The following is a 15632-nucleotide window of genomic DNA, read 5'->3' as shown; positions in this document are numbered from 1 at the left end:
TGTTTCTAGTTTTCTCAGGAATGTCCCACTATTCCAGATAGCTTTTAATACAGAATTTATTTTTTCATTAAATGCAGACTCTAGATTTTCTTAAATCTCTCGACGTTGCTATGAGAGATCTTCAAAATTTCTGCTAAATATACCGGCATCGCTTACTTGAGTGCAATACTTACCTAAACTTTAATTAATTGACTTAGAGGTATTTGTATTTTCTTATATTAAAAGAACAACCGTTGCGAGCGATGCTGGCATTTTTAACGGATATGTTAAGGATCTCTCACAGCAACGTTGGCACTCAAAGAGTTAATTAGTCATCACGAGTGCCAGCTTGCAGCAGTAGTTATATAGTAGCTGACAGGGCTGTTAAGACTTAGGTCACATAGGTTGTGTTATGAAATAATAGAGCCTAGAACTTAAACCCTGAACAAAATGTTTGAATACTTCAGTCTTATTTAAATATCCACATTTTCTGATGCTCTATTTCTCCTCTTCGTCATATTTTCTGTAAGACACTTTAAAAGGTCATAACTATAAGTAATCCACCTAACATTTTAAAAGTTTCAATGTTTGCAAAACATTAATAGAACCAGATCAGAAGTATTATATAGAGGCACATGGTAATTTTCATACAAAATCTTGAATGAACCAATATCATTTGTCATCTCTATGCATTGTTTATGCAGAAAACAAGGTTGCAATTTCAACTTATTTATGACAAAAGTCTCCAGAATAATGTTAAACATTTTCATTGCCTAAGTGGGCTTTATATGTACTGTATTGCATTTTGAATTTATTTATATTATTAAGTTAAATATATATAAGGGGTTATGTTTTATTGGTGCATTTATAATGCAGTCTAAAACCTCTAACACAGAGAATGCACAGTACTCCGTATTTTGCTGTTTCCTGAAGATTTTAAATACATCTTCACCTTCTGTTGGCCCATTTGGCTAAATGGTTCAGTTATATTTGTGTGTTTAAGCTGCCTGGCTTTCTATATGTTGTTAAGGCAGTTAGCTGAATTACGGTATGGCTTAGTGTTTGCCCACAGTGCATTTTATTTACTATTTTATAATCTTTTATTGTTGGTGTCAAGTTACATTAGAGAAATATGGAAGCAGGTGAAGAGGCATTCAGTTCACATTCGGTGTCCATGTATTATATCTTTCTTCTTTTTAATAGGTTTACGAGGAATGAAAGGTGAGAGAGGTGAATTCGGAATTGGTCTTCCAGGGAGCCCCGGCCCCACAGGACCAACAGGTAATCGTTTCACGTTGTTTTCTAGGTTTTTTTGTATTTTCTTTATTGAAATAGCTTTATTGGCCTTTTCTAAAACAATGTTAGAGTTTTTATCTGTGTCAAACAATATGGTTAATAAAAATTCATTCTGTACTATTATATGTTTTCATACATTTGCAAAAATAATGTTATACTGTAAACACTACAAAAGTCCTTTCAAATAATTGCTGACTTGGTATTTTATCAGTTAATACTATAATAACATTTAAGCGGAGAATAATGGATAAGGGTGATCTACTGAAACAAGACCTATATATTATTTAAAAACAGTATAAATAATTTCTAGGAAATATTTGTATATTATTACTGTAATAAATATTATTCTTTTGCTAACTTTCTTATAGATAGAAACTAAAGATACCAAATTAATCATAGAACTTATTCAATAAACAAATTGATAATGCTCTAATATTGAGTTGCTTAACTTCTATACTCATGTTTTGAACACCATGACATTTTATTTAGGTGAACAAGGTCCTTCAGGCACTCAAGGACCTCCTGGAGTACCTGGCGTAGGTGGAAGGTGCAACCCAACAGATTGCTACTATCCTACCGCCCATGGGCGAGCAAGACTGAATGGAAAATAACAGTGACTTTATCAGATGAAGATAACAGTTCTGCCTACACATTGAAGATGTGGAGGAACCATCGTGCAATGCTGTTCATGCATTACTGAGTGGGGCAATGAGACCCAATGCAGACATAACGTGGTTGAACATTGTGGTGATACGACTGCCTCAAAGGAGTTCATATATTTTAGAAGACTCTTTTCCACTCTCATCAGCAGGCTCATCTGCTATTTTGCCATGGAGTCTGCCACTTAAATAAATGGTGTTTTATTGAAAACGCCCAATATTACAGCAGCACATAAAGGCAGATTACTGTAAACATCAGTGAGACACTTCTTACTGACGTACATATTTTCTGTTTTTTTTCTTATTTTATAAATTAAATAGGAAAAACTATTTCATTGAAATGTGGTGTACATTAATCAGGTTCCATGTGTTGTCTTTAGCATGGATACTGTTCTGTCCTCTGTTAAAGGTTATAATTGTCTTCTCTTGAGCCATAATGTGTGGAAAAGACACTACAACACTAACTACATCATCCAGGTTTTGTCACTGCACAACCAAAGTCTTAAGGGGATTTTGTTTTAGCCACTAATTTACTTATCTCTATGGTTTATTTGTTGTGAATGATCACAGACATCATACAGATCCCCTGTGATATTTTGTAGGGATCGAATGATACTAGATTTTGTATTTGTATGTTACGTGGAGAATAGTGAACACAGTGTACCTCACACCAATGGTTAAAAGTCTGATTTAACCCTTTGAATGTCAACAGCTCTGTGAGATATGTTCAAAATATCTGCTCAAAATGCCAGCGTCGCTCACATTTGTTATATAAATTCAAATGAAAAATGTTTTGTAAAAAAAAAAAAGTTATATTTCCTATATAAGTTAAACATTACAGGTCATTATGATGAATAAAAATGTTTGCTTAGCAGGTTTTACACCTACATATTTTCACAACTTTACTTGGCATTCAAAGGGTTACTACCTTCATATCAGGTTAATAATAATGTCACAGAAACTCCAAAATACCACTTTTTCTTAGCTAAAAAACACTGGAACAAAGAGGCAGTCAGCTAATAATAAAATAAACAATGATATTGTACTACCAAAAGTAAAAAAAAATATATATTGCACAACATTGTGTCACTAGTTTATCTATCAGCTTTATTTTAAATTGATTTTCAATTTTCACCTTTCATCCACATTTAAAAATTATTTTTTTTATAAATAATTATATTGATTTTCATGGTTAATTTCATGGTTTCATAGTGACCATTTTCTTGGTTAATTCACTGTTATTTTTGAGATGTGATATGTATTGCACACGACTTACTACAGTCTTACTTTTTTTAATTCATATATAGTTTCTGCCCATGCATTTTATTTCAAATACTTTTAAATCCTTAACTTAGAAAATGTCAACACAAGATTTGTTAATTTTATGTACATTAATATTTTATGTGGCTGGACTAGTTTACATTCATCATGTACAAGTCCCTTCTCTATTGATGCCTATAGTGCTATCACCAATACTGATATAAATGTTTTCCTTTTTTCTGTATTTAAATGTATTGGTCATAATGGACTAGCCTGGAACAGCAAAATTACAATTAACAAAGGCTAAATTCAATGATCCAAATTAAATAGGCATTGGTGTCCTTAATTATAATTACTGACATTTTCTGTAATTCCTGTTGGTGATATTACACATTACCTGCGCTTACCATTAACATATGTACCACCCATTATCATGTTATTGTTTGGAGTAAAACAAAAACTACTGCTGTGTATGCAATATACTGTACATAATTTTTAAGGAGACAGCCACAAGGTGCAAATATTTATTGTGATGTAAACAAGAACATTATGAATTGAAGCTTAAGATAATCATTATTATATTATTATTTATTTTAATAGTGAGGGTACTATGCATGGGTCAGATTCTAACTATATTTTTTCTACTTTCTAAAGTCTTAAGATGTTCTAATTTTTGCTTTTCTGTTCATATTCTTGTCATATATACACTCAGGAATAGCAGAAAGGTGACATTTTTATACTTTTTGCATGAGTGCAGGGAGTTTACATACTATATAGAGAAACTTTGTATATGTTGATCTCTTATTTGTTGAAAACTTTGTAAGTTTGCATTCAGTTTTTTTTTTTATTCATTTTGTAATACTTTTGTGCAGTAGTAGTGGTATATATTGTACTTTTGCATCCTGTTTGTTGTATTTGGACTTGGTTTATTTATTACTAATACTTTTCATTATTTACAGTAATGCACAGTAATTGAATTACACATTACACCTTTTAAATTGAAAGTGAGACACTAATCTTTGTACTTAGAAATGTGTATCTTTTAGTCTCAAAGTACTGTATATATTTAGCATTATTTTTTGTAGGTATAACTATTTAAATTTTAAAACTTACCTATCCGTGATGGCCGCAGCCTCCCCAAGCATCCTCAAAAACTGTCTGAGGGGGCAGCCATTTTGTAATGGATATTTTTCATAAAGTACCAGCCAGGAGGAGCGACGGACCAGGCTAGTAAAACTTCATGTCCACTCCTGATGCAGCAGATGTGGCGCAGACGGCAGCTTAGCAATAGCTCCCGCAGACCCCCAACGCCGGGTGCCAGCACTTGGCCAGCGCCTCCCCACCGTGACGGGGTCTGCGTCGCTATTGTTATGCCAGTTTTGTAGTGTGTGACACTGTATCCAGCACCTGACTGTCAATGAGAGTCTTGGGTGCCACTGAATCAGGCAGGTTTGGTTCTAGCCACCCAATTGCTGTACGTAGCTTGAAAGTAAATTCTATGTACCGTTTAATAAGAAACTCAAACTTCCCCACTGAACACAGAAAATCTAGGGATTTCTCCCAGAGTACTAAAGCCCTACTGCTAATGCATAGGAGATTTAAGGGAGATCTCCCTATCTGCACTAATAGACACAGCATAGCCTGTATATGACAGAGCCTGACATATCAGGTGCAGTAACATCTCTATCCACAAATGCTGGGGGTTATGTATAATCTATCGTTATTTCAACGTCCTAGAAGACCAGGATTAGGCCATTAGGGTTTGATGCGGTGTAGGTCACAGTGGTGCCACAAATTGAAGGCATAAAAAGATGCAATAGCATGCATACAGTATGCACAGCTGCTACTATCAGATGCACGTAGAGAGGAATGCCAGGCTCCGGTAAAATTGGGGGAATGGCCTAATTGCAGGAGGCATGGTCACCTCCCATGATTAGGCCACACCCCAAACTTATTACGGGGACAGTGAAAAAAACCTCTAAAGTTGAGGGGGAGTATTATTATCCCCCCACCCCTTCAGCAGCAGCAGCAGCACACACTTAGAGCATGTGCTGTGCTGACAGTAGGCTCAGCATGAGCTCTCACGTTGAGCATGCTGTCAGCACACGATATGCTGTACATGTGTGCAGCTGCTGCCACCCAGGAGGGATGGAGGGGGAGGGGGTTGGACCATCGGCTCTGCTGAGCCCCTCCAGCAAGCCCGGGACCAGGTAATAAGATAGTAGTTTAAGACATCAATAAACCATCAACAACCTAATATAGTTGAAACATGTATGCAGAAAAACATTGCTAAGACATAAAAGACATACTTTACACTAGTTCTGACGATCATCTTCATCACATACATTGGAACAGACCCATGCATTGGAACAGCCCCAGACCACCCGCTAATAGCACAGCTTTCCATATGTGTGTTGTTCCCAGACTGCACATGTTCACATTTACCAAACATGCCCTTATTAGAAGTGGCCTTTCTAAGAATGTGCTTTCTCCAGGGCGACATATATGCCAGAATTCCCCATCAGCATAGGTGTGCACAGTGGAGATGTGCTTGCTTTTCTGGGGAATGCAAGTTCAAATCAGTTACAGACCACACTGGCGTAGTGCTCACTCTGCAACAGCTTCATTGTCGTTAGCGCTCACTGCTACTGTGGTACTAATTGGGTAAAAGCTGTTAGTGGAAGATTTATGGAGTTGATGTATTTCTTATTAATTCTACCTGGGGTTTTTTCTCGGTATAATGTACTTGGAATAAAAATAGCTGATTTTACTTTGCATATTAACAAGCCCTAGCTCCCTACCTCCTAGAAACGTTTTATTGGGGATATAATGCATTAAAATGCAGTGTCTGCAGTCATGGAGAGATTAATGTTATTTTAATATTCAAGGGGATTCCCCAGCATTGTTTACTACATGAAAGCAGCAGTAATAGGTTGTGTGTACACGCTGCCTGGCAGAGGTAAAGGAAACAACTAACATGCATCTCACACTTGACTCATTGACAGTTGCAGCTTGCACCTTTTGGGGGGAGGGGGCTGCCGCTGGCCGCAGCCTCCGTGGGTGTGCCACGATGCAAGCACATCACCCCCCCCCCCCGCCGCCGTTCCTCCTGGTCCCCGCAGCATTCCCGGCACCTGTGCTATGATGACAGGCACCGTCACTGGCGCATGCGCAGTACAAACCACTGTACTGAGCGGGCGGCCAGCTTCTATGGGCTGCTTTGGCAACAGCCTATAGAAGGAGAATCATTGTCCCGGCGCATGTATAATACAGATGACAGGCATCGGGACCACCGCGTGTGCAGTACCGATGTAGGTACTGCACATGTACAATCTTCAGATTTGCTCAGCAGCCCGGAGAGAGTGGGACTGCCACTCAATGGGACTGCCTTGTGACTGGCGGCTAGGACTTCCAATAGGAAGTCTCTGCCAGTCACAGTGAAGCCAGTGCAGTCTCACAGACTGCATCTGGCTTCACTACAGTGGTGGCTTTTACCTGGGGGGGGGGGGGGGGGGGGGCTGCAGCCCATAGGTAAAAACCGGGGGGGGGACAACCATTAGTTCATTTATTAGGGCCTACCTACTGAGTATGACATGAGCAACAGATAATTCCCTGCATTGGTCTTGTACCTGTAGGGCAGTGTTTTCCATGTGCCTAATTCAGACTTGATCGCGCACAAATATGTTGTCAAATATGTTGTCAAAATGGGCAAAATCATTTTCACTGCATGTGAGGCGGAGAGTTAGATATAGGTGAGTTATTTTGTTTCTGTGCAGGGTAAATACTGTCTGCTTTATTTTTACATTGCAATTTAGATTTCAGTTTGAACACACCCCACCAAAATCTCTCTCTCTCTCTCTCTGCACATGTTACATTTGTCCCTCTCTCCACTGCAGTGCACATGGTTTTGCCTATTTTTAGAACAAATTTGTCCATTGATCAGTTCTGAATAAGGCCCCTAATTCCTTAAAGCACATGTAACAGTGCAGGTTCTAAGGCTATCTATGATTCAGAAGGCATGTTCAATTAAAATAAATGAGGTACAAATTAAGTCACCTGTGTTCAAGTATGGCAAACCATAAATCCTGAACTGTTAATGTGCCATGAGGACTGAGGTTGGGAAACACAGCTGTATGCACCTCAACATGGTAAGCAGTGTAATGGCAATGTTACTGGGGAAGTGATATTAGTTATCAGTTCAACTATCGAGGGTACGTTCAAATGGGATGCAGTCAGCGTCCTGACAGTCAGAATGCCGACAGAAAGATTTCATTGGTCAGAATCTGACCAGTAAGTACAGGGATTAGTATTAAACACCAAGGGAGGGTTAGGGTAACACTACGCAGATGGTAGAGGTTACAGATAGGCTGCAGAGTCAGGGGGGAGGGTTTAGGTTAGGATGTGGGAGGGGGTGATTAGGGTTAGGCTGTGGGATAGGAGGGTTGGGGTTAAGGCGGGGGGAGGGGTGGTTTAGGGGTAGGGTTTAAATATTTACTAGGATCTGTCAGGACTTAAGCTGTCCAGGTATCACTATCAGCATTATGACTGAATGCAGTGATTTCATATCCAATGCACAGAAACAAGCATCTGTTACATTAGCCATTACGTCTGAGATCACATATTTTATGGAGCTGTACATCCGTATTATATTGAGCTATTCATTTCTGTTTCAGTAACATGTCACAAAGTGTCCTGCCACTTTGCACTTCATTAGTATAGCAATATTAATGCAACAGAATGTTTCATCAAACAAGCATACTGTACCCTTTCCTTGATGTGAGCTATTTGAATTGTATTGAATTTCTGATTATCTTATGTTCTGCTCTTGACTTGTCTTTTACCAGAGATAACAAGATATTGTTACTTACCTCTGTCATCTACAATAACATCACAGAACCTGCATTTTCTCTTGTTGGGTTTTTGCGTTATGTTACCTAATGGTTAAGAAGCCATGTCATTTCATCTCTGTATCACTTTGTTAAGTTGTATGTCTTTACATATCAATTGCTGCTTATATTTTGACAGCTGCTGAATAATTTCATTTGTTTAAGAAAGTTGCTCTCCAGTCGATCCCCAATAACAGTGGATGCTGTCAATCAAGGAATTTATGGGGATTAAAATAAGAACCATCATGAAACTTTCATTTGAATTATAGTATGCATGTTACCAGCTATGCAAAAAAAATTTTTTTTCATTGTTTTTCTAATTGTAAAACAATGCATACTGTAGTAAGCACAGACCAGAATACTGGTTCTTAGGGCTGTGTACAATGCATTTAATACAAAGCAGTTGACATTTTGGTTCAAACACCGAAGCTTTATAAAGACCATATGTTACATACAACAATACTGAATAGAAGAGAGGCAATGTGGAAGGAACTAAATATGCTTGGTAATTGTAATTTGTGATGCCTGTAAGTATTGGTTTCTGCTGTTTCACAATATGTTTCTACTATATGAAATAAAGAGGCTTGGAGAAAGCATAGCAAATCGTCCTTATGTCTGCTCCAAATAAATGTTGTTTCATTTAATTTATTTCAAACCCAGTGGAGTTTTGAAAGAGCACTTAATCCAAACTTTGAATTTATGAAGTATATACTGTAGTGAAAAAAAAATAAAAAAAAATTCTAACACTGATTCATAGTTGTACACAAACTTGATGGCTTGCATGCAACTCTGGTGGCATGAGTGCAGCGATTGCGCTGGACCTGTTCTGCACATGCATTGTTGCATGCAGTACCCCCTAAGGGGGTGAGAAGGGGGTACTGTTGGATAGCATTCATGAAAAGAGGGGGCTTCTACCTTATTTCCTGGAAGTGGCAGGGCCAGTGTCTGCGACTTCATCTCCCAACACAGATTTATTGGTCTCAGCTATCGTTCTAAGTCGGCCATCTAAGTAACCTGAAGGTGAATGAAATTAATGATCTCACAAGTCATTTGATGGTTACATGTTTTGATGCATCAGTAGATCGCAGAAGTTGGCAGGAGGCCTCTATTTACACAGGACTCCTTGTGCTGCGTTATCGCATTTACACAAAGCAGATGCATGACCACCTCTGAATCAGGCCCACTGTACTGTTGTCTTACCCTAATCCCTAGCAATATTTCCACCACCACAAATAGTTAACAACCACATCCTACAGCTATTAGACATTAACTAATGGTTTTCTAAAATAATTCACAATGCTTAAATAGCAGTACAAATGGGTATTTCCTCCAGCTGTGCCTTATATATGTCACAGCCCACAGAACAGCACCGTGGTACTCACCGGTACTCACTCCACCTACAGCTATTAGACATTAACTAATGGTTTTCTGAAATAATTCACAATGCTTAAATAGCAGTACAAATGGATATTTCCTCCAGCTGTGCCTTATATATGTCACAGCCCACAGAACGGCACCGTGGTACTCATCGGTACTCACTTCAGTCCCTGCGCTGCTCCGGCATGTGGCTGAGGAGCTCTGGTGGGTAGGAGGCATAGGCGGCAGCTTCCCCATGGGTCCGATCTCTCTCCATTGCCAGCTCGGGGTGTGGGCACCATTATCTTGCTTCTGGGAGGAAGCGCAGTGTCCCTGCTCTCTTCTGACCTTTGCTGGAGGTCTGGGACAATGGAAGTCCCTCAGCAGGGACTTATGCCAGGATACTTAAGTTCTTGTTGCTGGAACAATTTCTGTGTCTCCTCAAGTTTATCAGTGTCGCCAGCAGCCGGTCCTGTGCTTTCATGGTTCTGTCTTCAGTTTTGTTAATGCGCCAAGTGGGAATCTTCAGTTTTGTTAATATACCAAGTATGCCATCTTCAGTTTTGTTATCACGCCAAGGAGGCACACCCTCAGTTTTATTATTATGCCAAGTGGGCTGTCTTCAGTTACTTTAATAAGCCAAGTGGGCATCTTCAGGTTTGTTAATACGCCAAGTGGAAAAACTTCAGTTTCGTTATTACACCAAGTGGGCCATCTTCAGTTATGTTAATATGCCAATTGGGCATCTTCAGTTTTGTTATCATGCCAAGTGGGCCATCTTATGTTACGTTATTTTACCAGGTGGGCTATCCTCAGTTGCCCGATAAACATTCCTAGTTTGTTGGAATTCCTTTTAGAGAAAATGGCAGTAGGTAGTATCATCACCGTCTACCTACAGTGCCTGCTACTTCCCTTACTACTGAGGCACTTCCTTCAGAGGGCCGCGACCTGCCATGTGGACACGCAGTCCAAACTTCCTTGCTGGGGGTCCCTGCTGAAAACTGCCACTTGGTTAGACTCCGTGCCTCAATTTTGGAAGTTGAGCCAATGTAGTTCTGTCTATGCGAAGGCAGTACATCCGTCCAGCCACTTTCATATCAGTCATTTCCCCAGTGTCAGAACAACCGCATACAGCGGCTCCACAAACTCAGTCCCTGACAATATTTGTATGAAGCAATCTGTTAAAAACCTGAACAAGGCACCAACAAGTCACTGGCTCTCATGCAGGCGTATGTACTGTACCTCACCTCTATGCTCCATACTGATATTAGGAGTGCAGCCTGCTAAGCAGGAAATGCACTTATGGTGATGCCAACTGCTGTGCACCAACGCATGTGCTATAACATCCCAGTAGTGCTAATGCTATGGCCACTACAATGTTGCAGATTGTAAATGTTATTATTTTACCTCCCTAAATACCAATCTACAGAATTATCCTACAATGTATAAAAAACAGCTTACACAGGACTCCCATTGTTTTCCAATGTAATGTTCTGTTAGGAAATAAATAATTTGCCTTGATCTAGAATACTGTTAGGACAGGATAGTAGTAAGAAATGCTCCATATAGCTGTATTCATCAAAGCCAAGCTGGTCATTAGACGCTGCATAAAACGCATGCAAGAGGCTATTGCCTCCTCATAATAGGAACAGCAAATAAACAAGGCACATTAATCACCCAGACAATGCAGAATGGGGGATAAGGGAAGAGGTGCTCTTTGCAGCTGGATAACAGGCTGCTGGAAATAGAGCTATAATGCTGTATCTGTAAAGAGGACTTAGCAGGACCCCTCTTCAGCGTGCACTGTATTGCAGAATATTGAATTCTTTAGAAAATTCCCTTTATAAGCCAGCTCTGAGCATCTGATCAGATATAAAGCTATTACATTTCTCTGTGGCCCTCAATCTCCCCCCAAAACTCTGTTATGATTTTATTTATGATTCAGCTCTGACATTTAGTTATAGCATACTATATATCTAGCATTTCCCAAGAAATACTGTAGCCAGACAGCTTTGTTCTGCATTATCTAGAAACATATCCCTTGCGTATGTTAGATTCATAAAGCGCGTCTATTTCAGAGCAGATTTTTACAGTACTGTAATCTTCAGTGCTTAGTATGTTTTGTAAACTGTCATTTAAAGGGTTATTTAAGCCACTGGCTGCAGAGGAGCATAAATAAATCTGAATCATAGTATTGAGCAGTGCAAAATATGATCACGTAGGACTAATTAACTATATACTTCCCATTACATTGCACATTTTCTGGACGTTTTGCTTCACATACTGCTGTATATACAATATTTTTTATGGTATTGTTATTACATTTTATTTATAAGGTGCCACAACTAATCTGTAGCCCCGTACATCTGGTAACAGTAGGACAGTACAGGTTACATAGTACATTACATTACAGTAGGCAGAACATAAGCAGTGCACAAGAGACAATTAGCCCCACCATTTACAGTACACAAAACAACTGGGAAGCAAGCTGATCGATGGAGTAATCGGTGCAAGGTACAATCTGTCTCCAATAATGACAACACGACAGGAGTAGAGTCGCCAAACAAGATGAAATGCTTTGAGTGAGAGGAACTCCATGCTAAATGGTTAACGAGTGGGTGAAAGATGTTAATGAAGTGCCAGAAAGAGGGCTCTGAGAACAAAAGAGGGGAGGACCCGGCTCATTCCAGCTTACAATCTAATGGAGAGAGGAAACAGATGACATAAGGTGCGAGTATATGGAGGGCAGGAAGTAGGCGAGGCAGAGATGGCAGAGGTAACAAACAGGCTGGCTAAACACAAATACCCTAATTCAGAGGTGGATGTAAACTGAAGACAGTGGCGAAGTGAATTTGATATTGTGCAAGAACAAATTTTCCTGAAAAGCCCTATGGCGCATGTGTTACCCTGACTATCATATGTACAAAGGTGCTCTTGCATATGGGATTGCTGATGTCAGAAATTAAGTATTTCACCCTTAGTGGTGACCGATAGGTAGCCCAAAGTGAATACAAAAACTGTGGGCATGCTAGTGGACTGCATTGCCAGATACAAGTACATAGCCACTTCCCCAGGGGCAATACTGTGCTTCTGCCTTAGACTTGTGCAAGTGTTGGTGGTTACCCTGCTGATGCACTGATGGTGGCTTGTCTACAGCCACTGGTGGTATTACTGTGTACTAGTGCACAAGAAGAAAGTTAAACTAGCATGAGCATATTACATACCCTCTAATGTGACCTTTACCATTAGGTGCAACATGCTCTGGGCCAACTCTTGCATCTTAATTTATGATTTAAATCAACTGTGTTGAAACACTCTTCTCATCAATGAACTAGTTCAACACAGGTGACAGCAATCATAAATGAAGATGCAAGCCCATAAGCAGAGCATGTTGTACCAAATGGGAGGGGTAAAGTTGGAGAGTCTGGTATTGTCATACCCACAATTCCGCCAACCTGCACTAGATCAGACGCAGCCATCTCTGAATTAGGCCAAAAGGGGTCAATGCTGAGTGTTCATGTTTGGTAAACAAACATATACAGTTGAGTATCCCTTATGTGAAATGCTTCGGACCACGAGCATTTCGGATGAGGGATTTTTACGTTTTATGTTTTTTTAAAACATACTTACCTGGTCCCCTGATGGTCCCGCGGTGTTATCCTGCATCCTTGGCATCCCCTGGCATCCATGGCAACCTTCAGGATCTTCTTCAGCGATCCCAGGGGTGCGATGCACGATTTGCAGGCTCGCCGGTGACATCACCATTGCGCCCACGCAATGCACTCTTGGGACCGCTGAAGAAGATTCTGAAGGCCGCCGTGGACATCAAGGGACTTGGTAAGTATGAAAAAAGGTGCGGGGGGGGGAGAGGGGGTAAAGGACAAAAAAAATCCAAAATATAAAAGAAAACCACAGTGTTTGGAATATTTAAGATAAGAGATCTCCAGATATGGTAAACTCTACCTGTACAACTATGGGTGAGATGTATTTTACTAGTAACTGAGGGGGCTCATCTGGGCTGTAATGGTGCATACTCACATACTGTAGGCAGTCTTAAGCAAGAGAGTGGCAATGGATAAGCTAGATGGATGTGTAAATATTAATTTCCAGGCACATCTTATGCACTGGTGCAAGTGGGCTTTGATGATGATGACAGTTATGAATATTGTACCTCTATACACATTTCTTATCATGCACACAAAGCCGGAGCACCTGCATTCAATTATACACTGGGCAGTATTATAGGGGGCAGAACACTTTCAGAATAAGAAGACAATACAGAAGGATAATAACCTTTAAAAATATATCATGAAGCCCAGTATGTCTAATACATTTTTCTTTGTTACAAAAAGCACAATGATGATCAAGTGTACTTCTGCGTAAGCCAAGTTTTCTCTTCCATTATCTTAATGTTATAACCTGCGCAACAGAAATAAAAATAATAATACTTTCTTTCATTATTGCTCTACTGTGTTTGTATAAACCATTTTCTTCATAGTGGTACCTTATATAAAGAAAAATGCTCTTACTTCTATTAGGAGTCAGAAACGGAGTTGGGGAAACAAACTGCTAGCTTAACCCCGCACATAGGAATTGCTTGCAGTAGGTTTCAGTTTATATTTCAGAACATTATTTTTGTCTTCTGCACTGGTCTAGCAAAATCTATTTACAGACATTTAATTAATTACACCAATAGGAAAATCTATTAACTGGAAAACACACACACATGCATGTTAAGGATATCTGATAAATTAGGCAGCTGGCTCCTGATGTCTTAGCAAATATGCAAATGCCTTGTCAATGTTGTTTATATGTTTGTTTGTTCTTTGAATTATGATACCATGTCCGTATTTTAGCTCTGGGTGTCTAGATTCTGTGGACATATTCTGTTATAATTGCTGGTGTTCTCTGTGGATAACTAAACAAGGCCATCCACTACTGGCCCTATAATACCCTCTCCATCCTTTACAGCAATCTTCTTACTCTATGGGGAACACAAGAAGACTAGTAATTACAGTGTGTGTATGTGCCAAAATGTTGTTTTTCATTTTTCACATCAAGATGACTCACAAATACAACGTGTGACAGTAATTGGCAAGAACTGCAATTATTTGCCCATTGCATTAGATAAAACTTGTTTTTACTATCTACAGTGCACTTATGTTAGTGAATTGACACATTAGGAAACCTATGTATTTATAGGATAGAGTGGACACAATTTTATAAATGTACATTTTTTGTTATTAGTCCAACAAAATGATATATTAGTATGGCATTATTGCATGGTTGTTAATTATTAGTAATACTATTGTGTTTTCAAAATGTTCTTTCTTGCAAACAAGTGTATAAATGTGTGTGATTTGCCTATTTTATAACAGTTTTTTTATTGCTACAATAATGTAAACCCTGAAAGACTTTTATTTTTAACAATCAAATTAATTTTATCTATTGATAAGGGTAAAGATTGATGCTTTTGCCCTAAAATCCTTTTTTTGCATTTTTCGATGCTGTCAAAATGAATTTGAAAAGAACATCAGATATTGCAACAACAGATGTGCCTTCTTACATCTAGCATTCATGTAGTGCGACCTGCTACTCGCGCACTTAGTCAATTCGTGCTATTTTTAGTTGCATCATAACGTAACTTAGCACTGAAAATGCCGGAGAATGTAATAACACGTTCTGTACACCAGATGTCACATTTCCTAAACTGCCCTGCACATGCATCAAGTTGTAAATTACCTCTGTTGTGGTTCCTGCTGATTGCCTGAAGGAACCTGTACTGTAATTTGGTATACAATAGAACTGAACAGTCACCAAGGGTTCTAATCAAGCTAGCATTGGTGGATGCAAATCGTTATAACTTTATCATCAGTGCACTGATTTATTTTTGTGTTGTTGTTGAAGAGACACATGCACAGCATTTCACACAGCAAGCTCTAGAGCAGTGGTTCCCAACCCTGGTCCTCAAGTACCCCCAACAGTGCACGTTTTCCATGTCACCCGGCAGGTGCACAGATTATTCAGGCACATTTTAAAAGATCCACAGGTGGAGTTAATTATTTCACTTGTGATTCTGTGTGGAGACCTGGAAAACATGCACTGTTGGAGGTACTTGAGGACCAGGATTGGGAACCACTGCTCTAGAGGATGTCTGTGGCCACCTGTCTTGGGTGCCCTGGGCCCCCTGACGGCT

General features: G+C 39.4%; 1 protein-coding gene across 1 annotated transcript in view; it reads left to right on the top strand.

Moving 5' to 3' along the window:
* The window catches only part of LOC146062953 (uncharacterized), a 366150-nt gene extending 359464 nt beyond the window's left edge, over positions 1-6686 (top strand). Inside the window, exons 36-37 of the mRNA XM_083174963.1 lie at positions 1183-1260; positions 1765-6686. Of these exons, the coding sequence (XP_083031089.1) occupies positions 1183-1260; positions 1765-1886 (200 nt within the window). The 3' untranslated portion in view covers positions 1887-6686. The remainder of the gene's footprint in view (positions 1-1182; positions 1261-1764) is intronic.
* Positions 6687-15632: the final 8946 nt, after the last annotated feature.

Source organism: Crinia signifera, chromosome 3 (genome assembly GCF_055691185.1).
Source record: "Crinia signifera chromosome 3, ASM5569118v1, whole genome shotgun sequence".
Classification (NCBI taxonomy): Eukaryota; Metazoa; Chordata; class Amphibia; order Anura; family Myobatrachidae; genus Crinia; species Crinia signifera.
The sequence above is the reverse complement of the archived record's forward strand: the minus strand, read 5'-3'. Positions and strand labels throughout refer to the sequence as shown.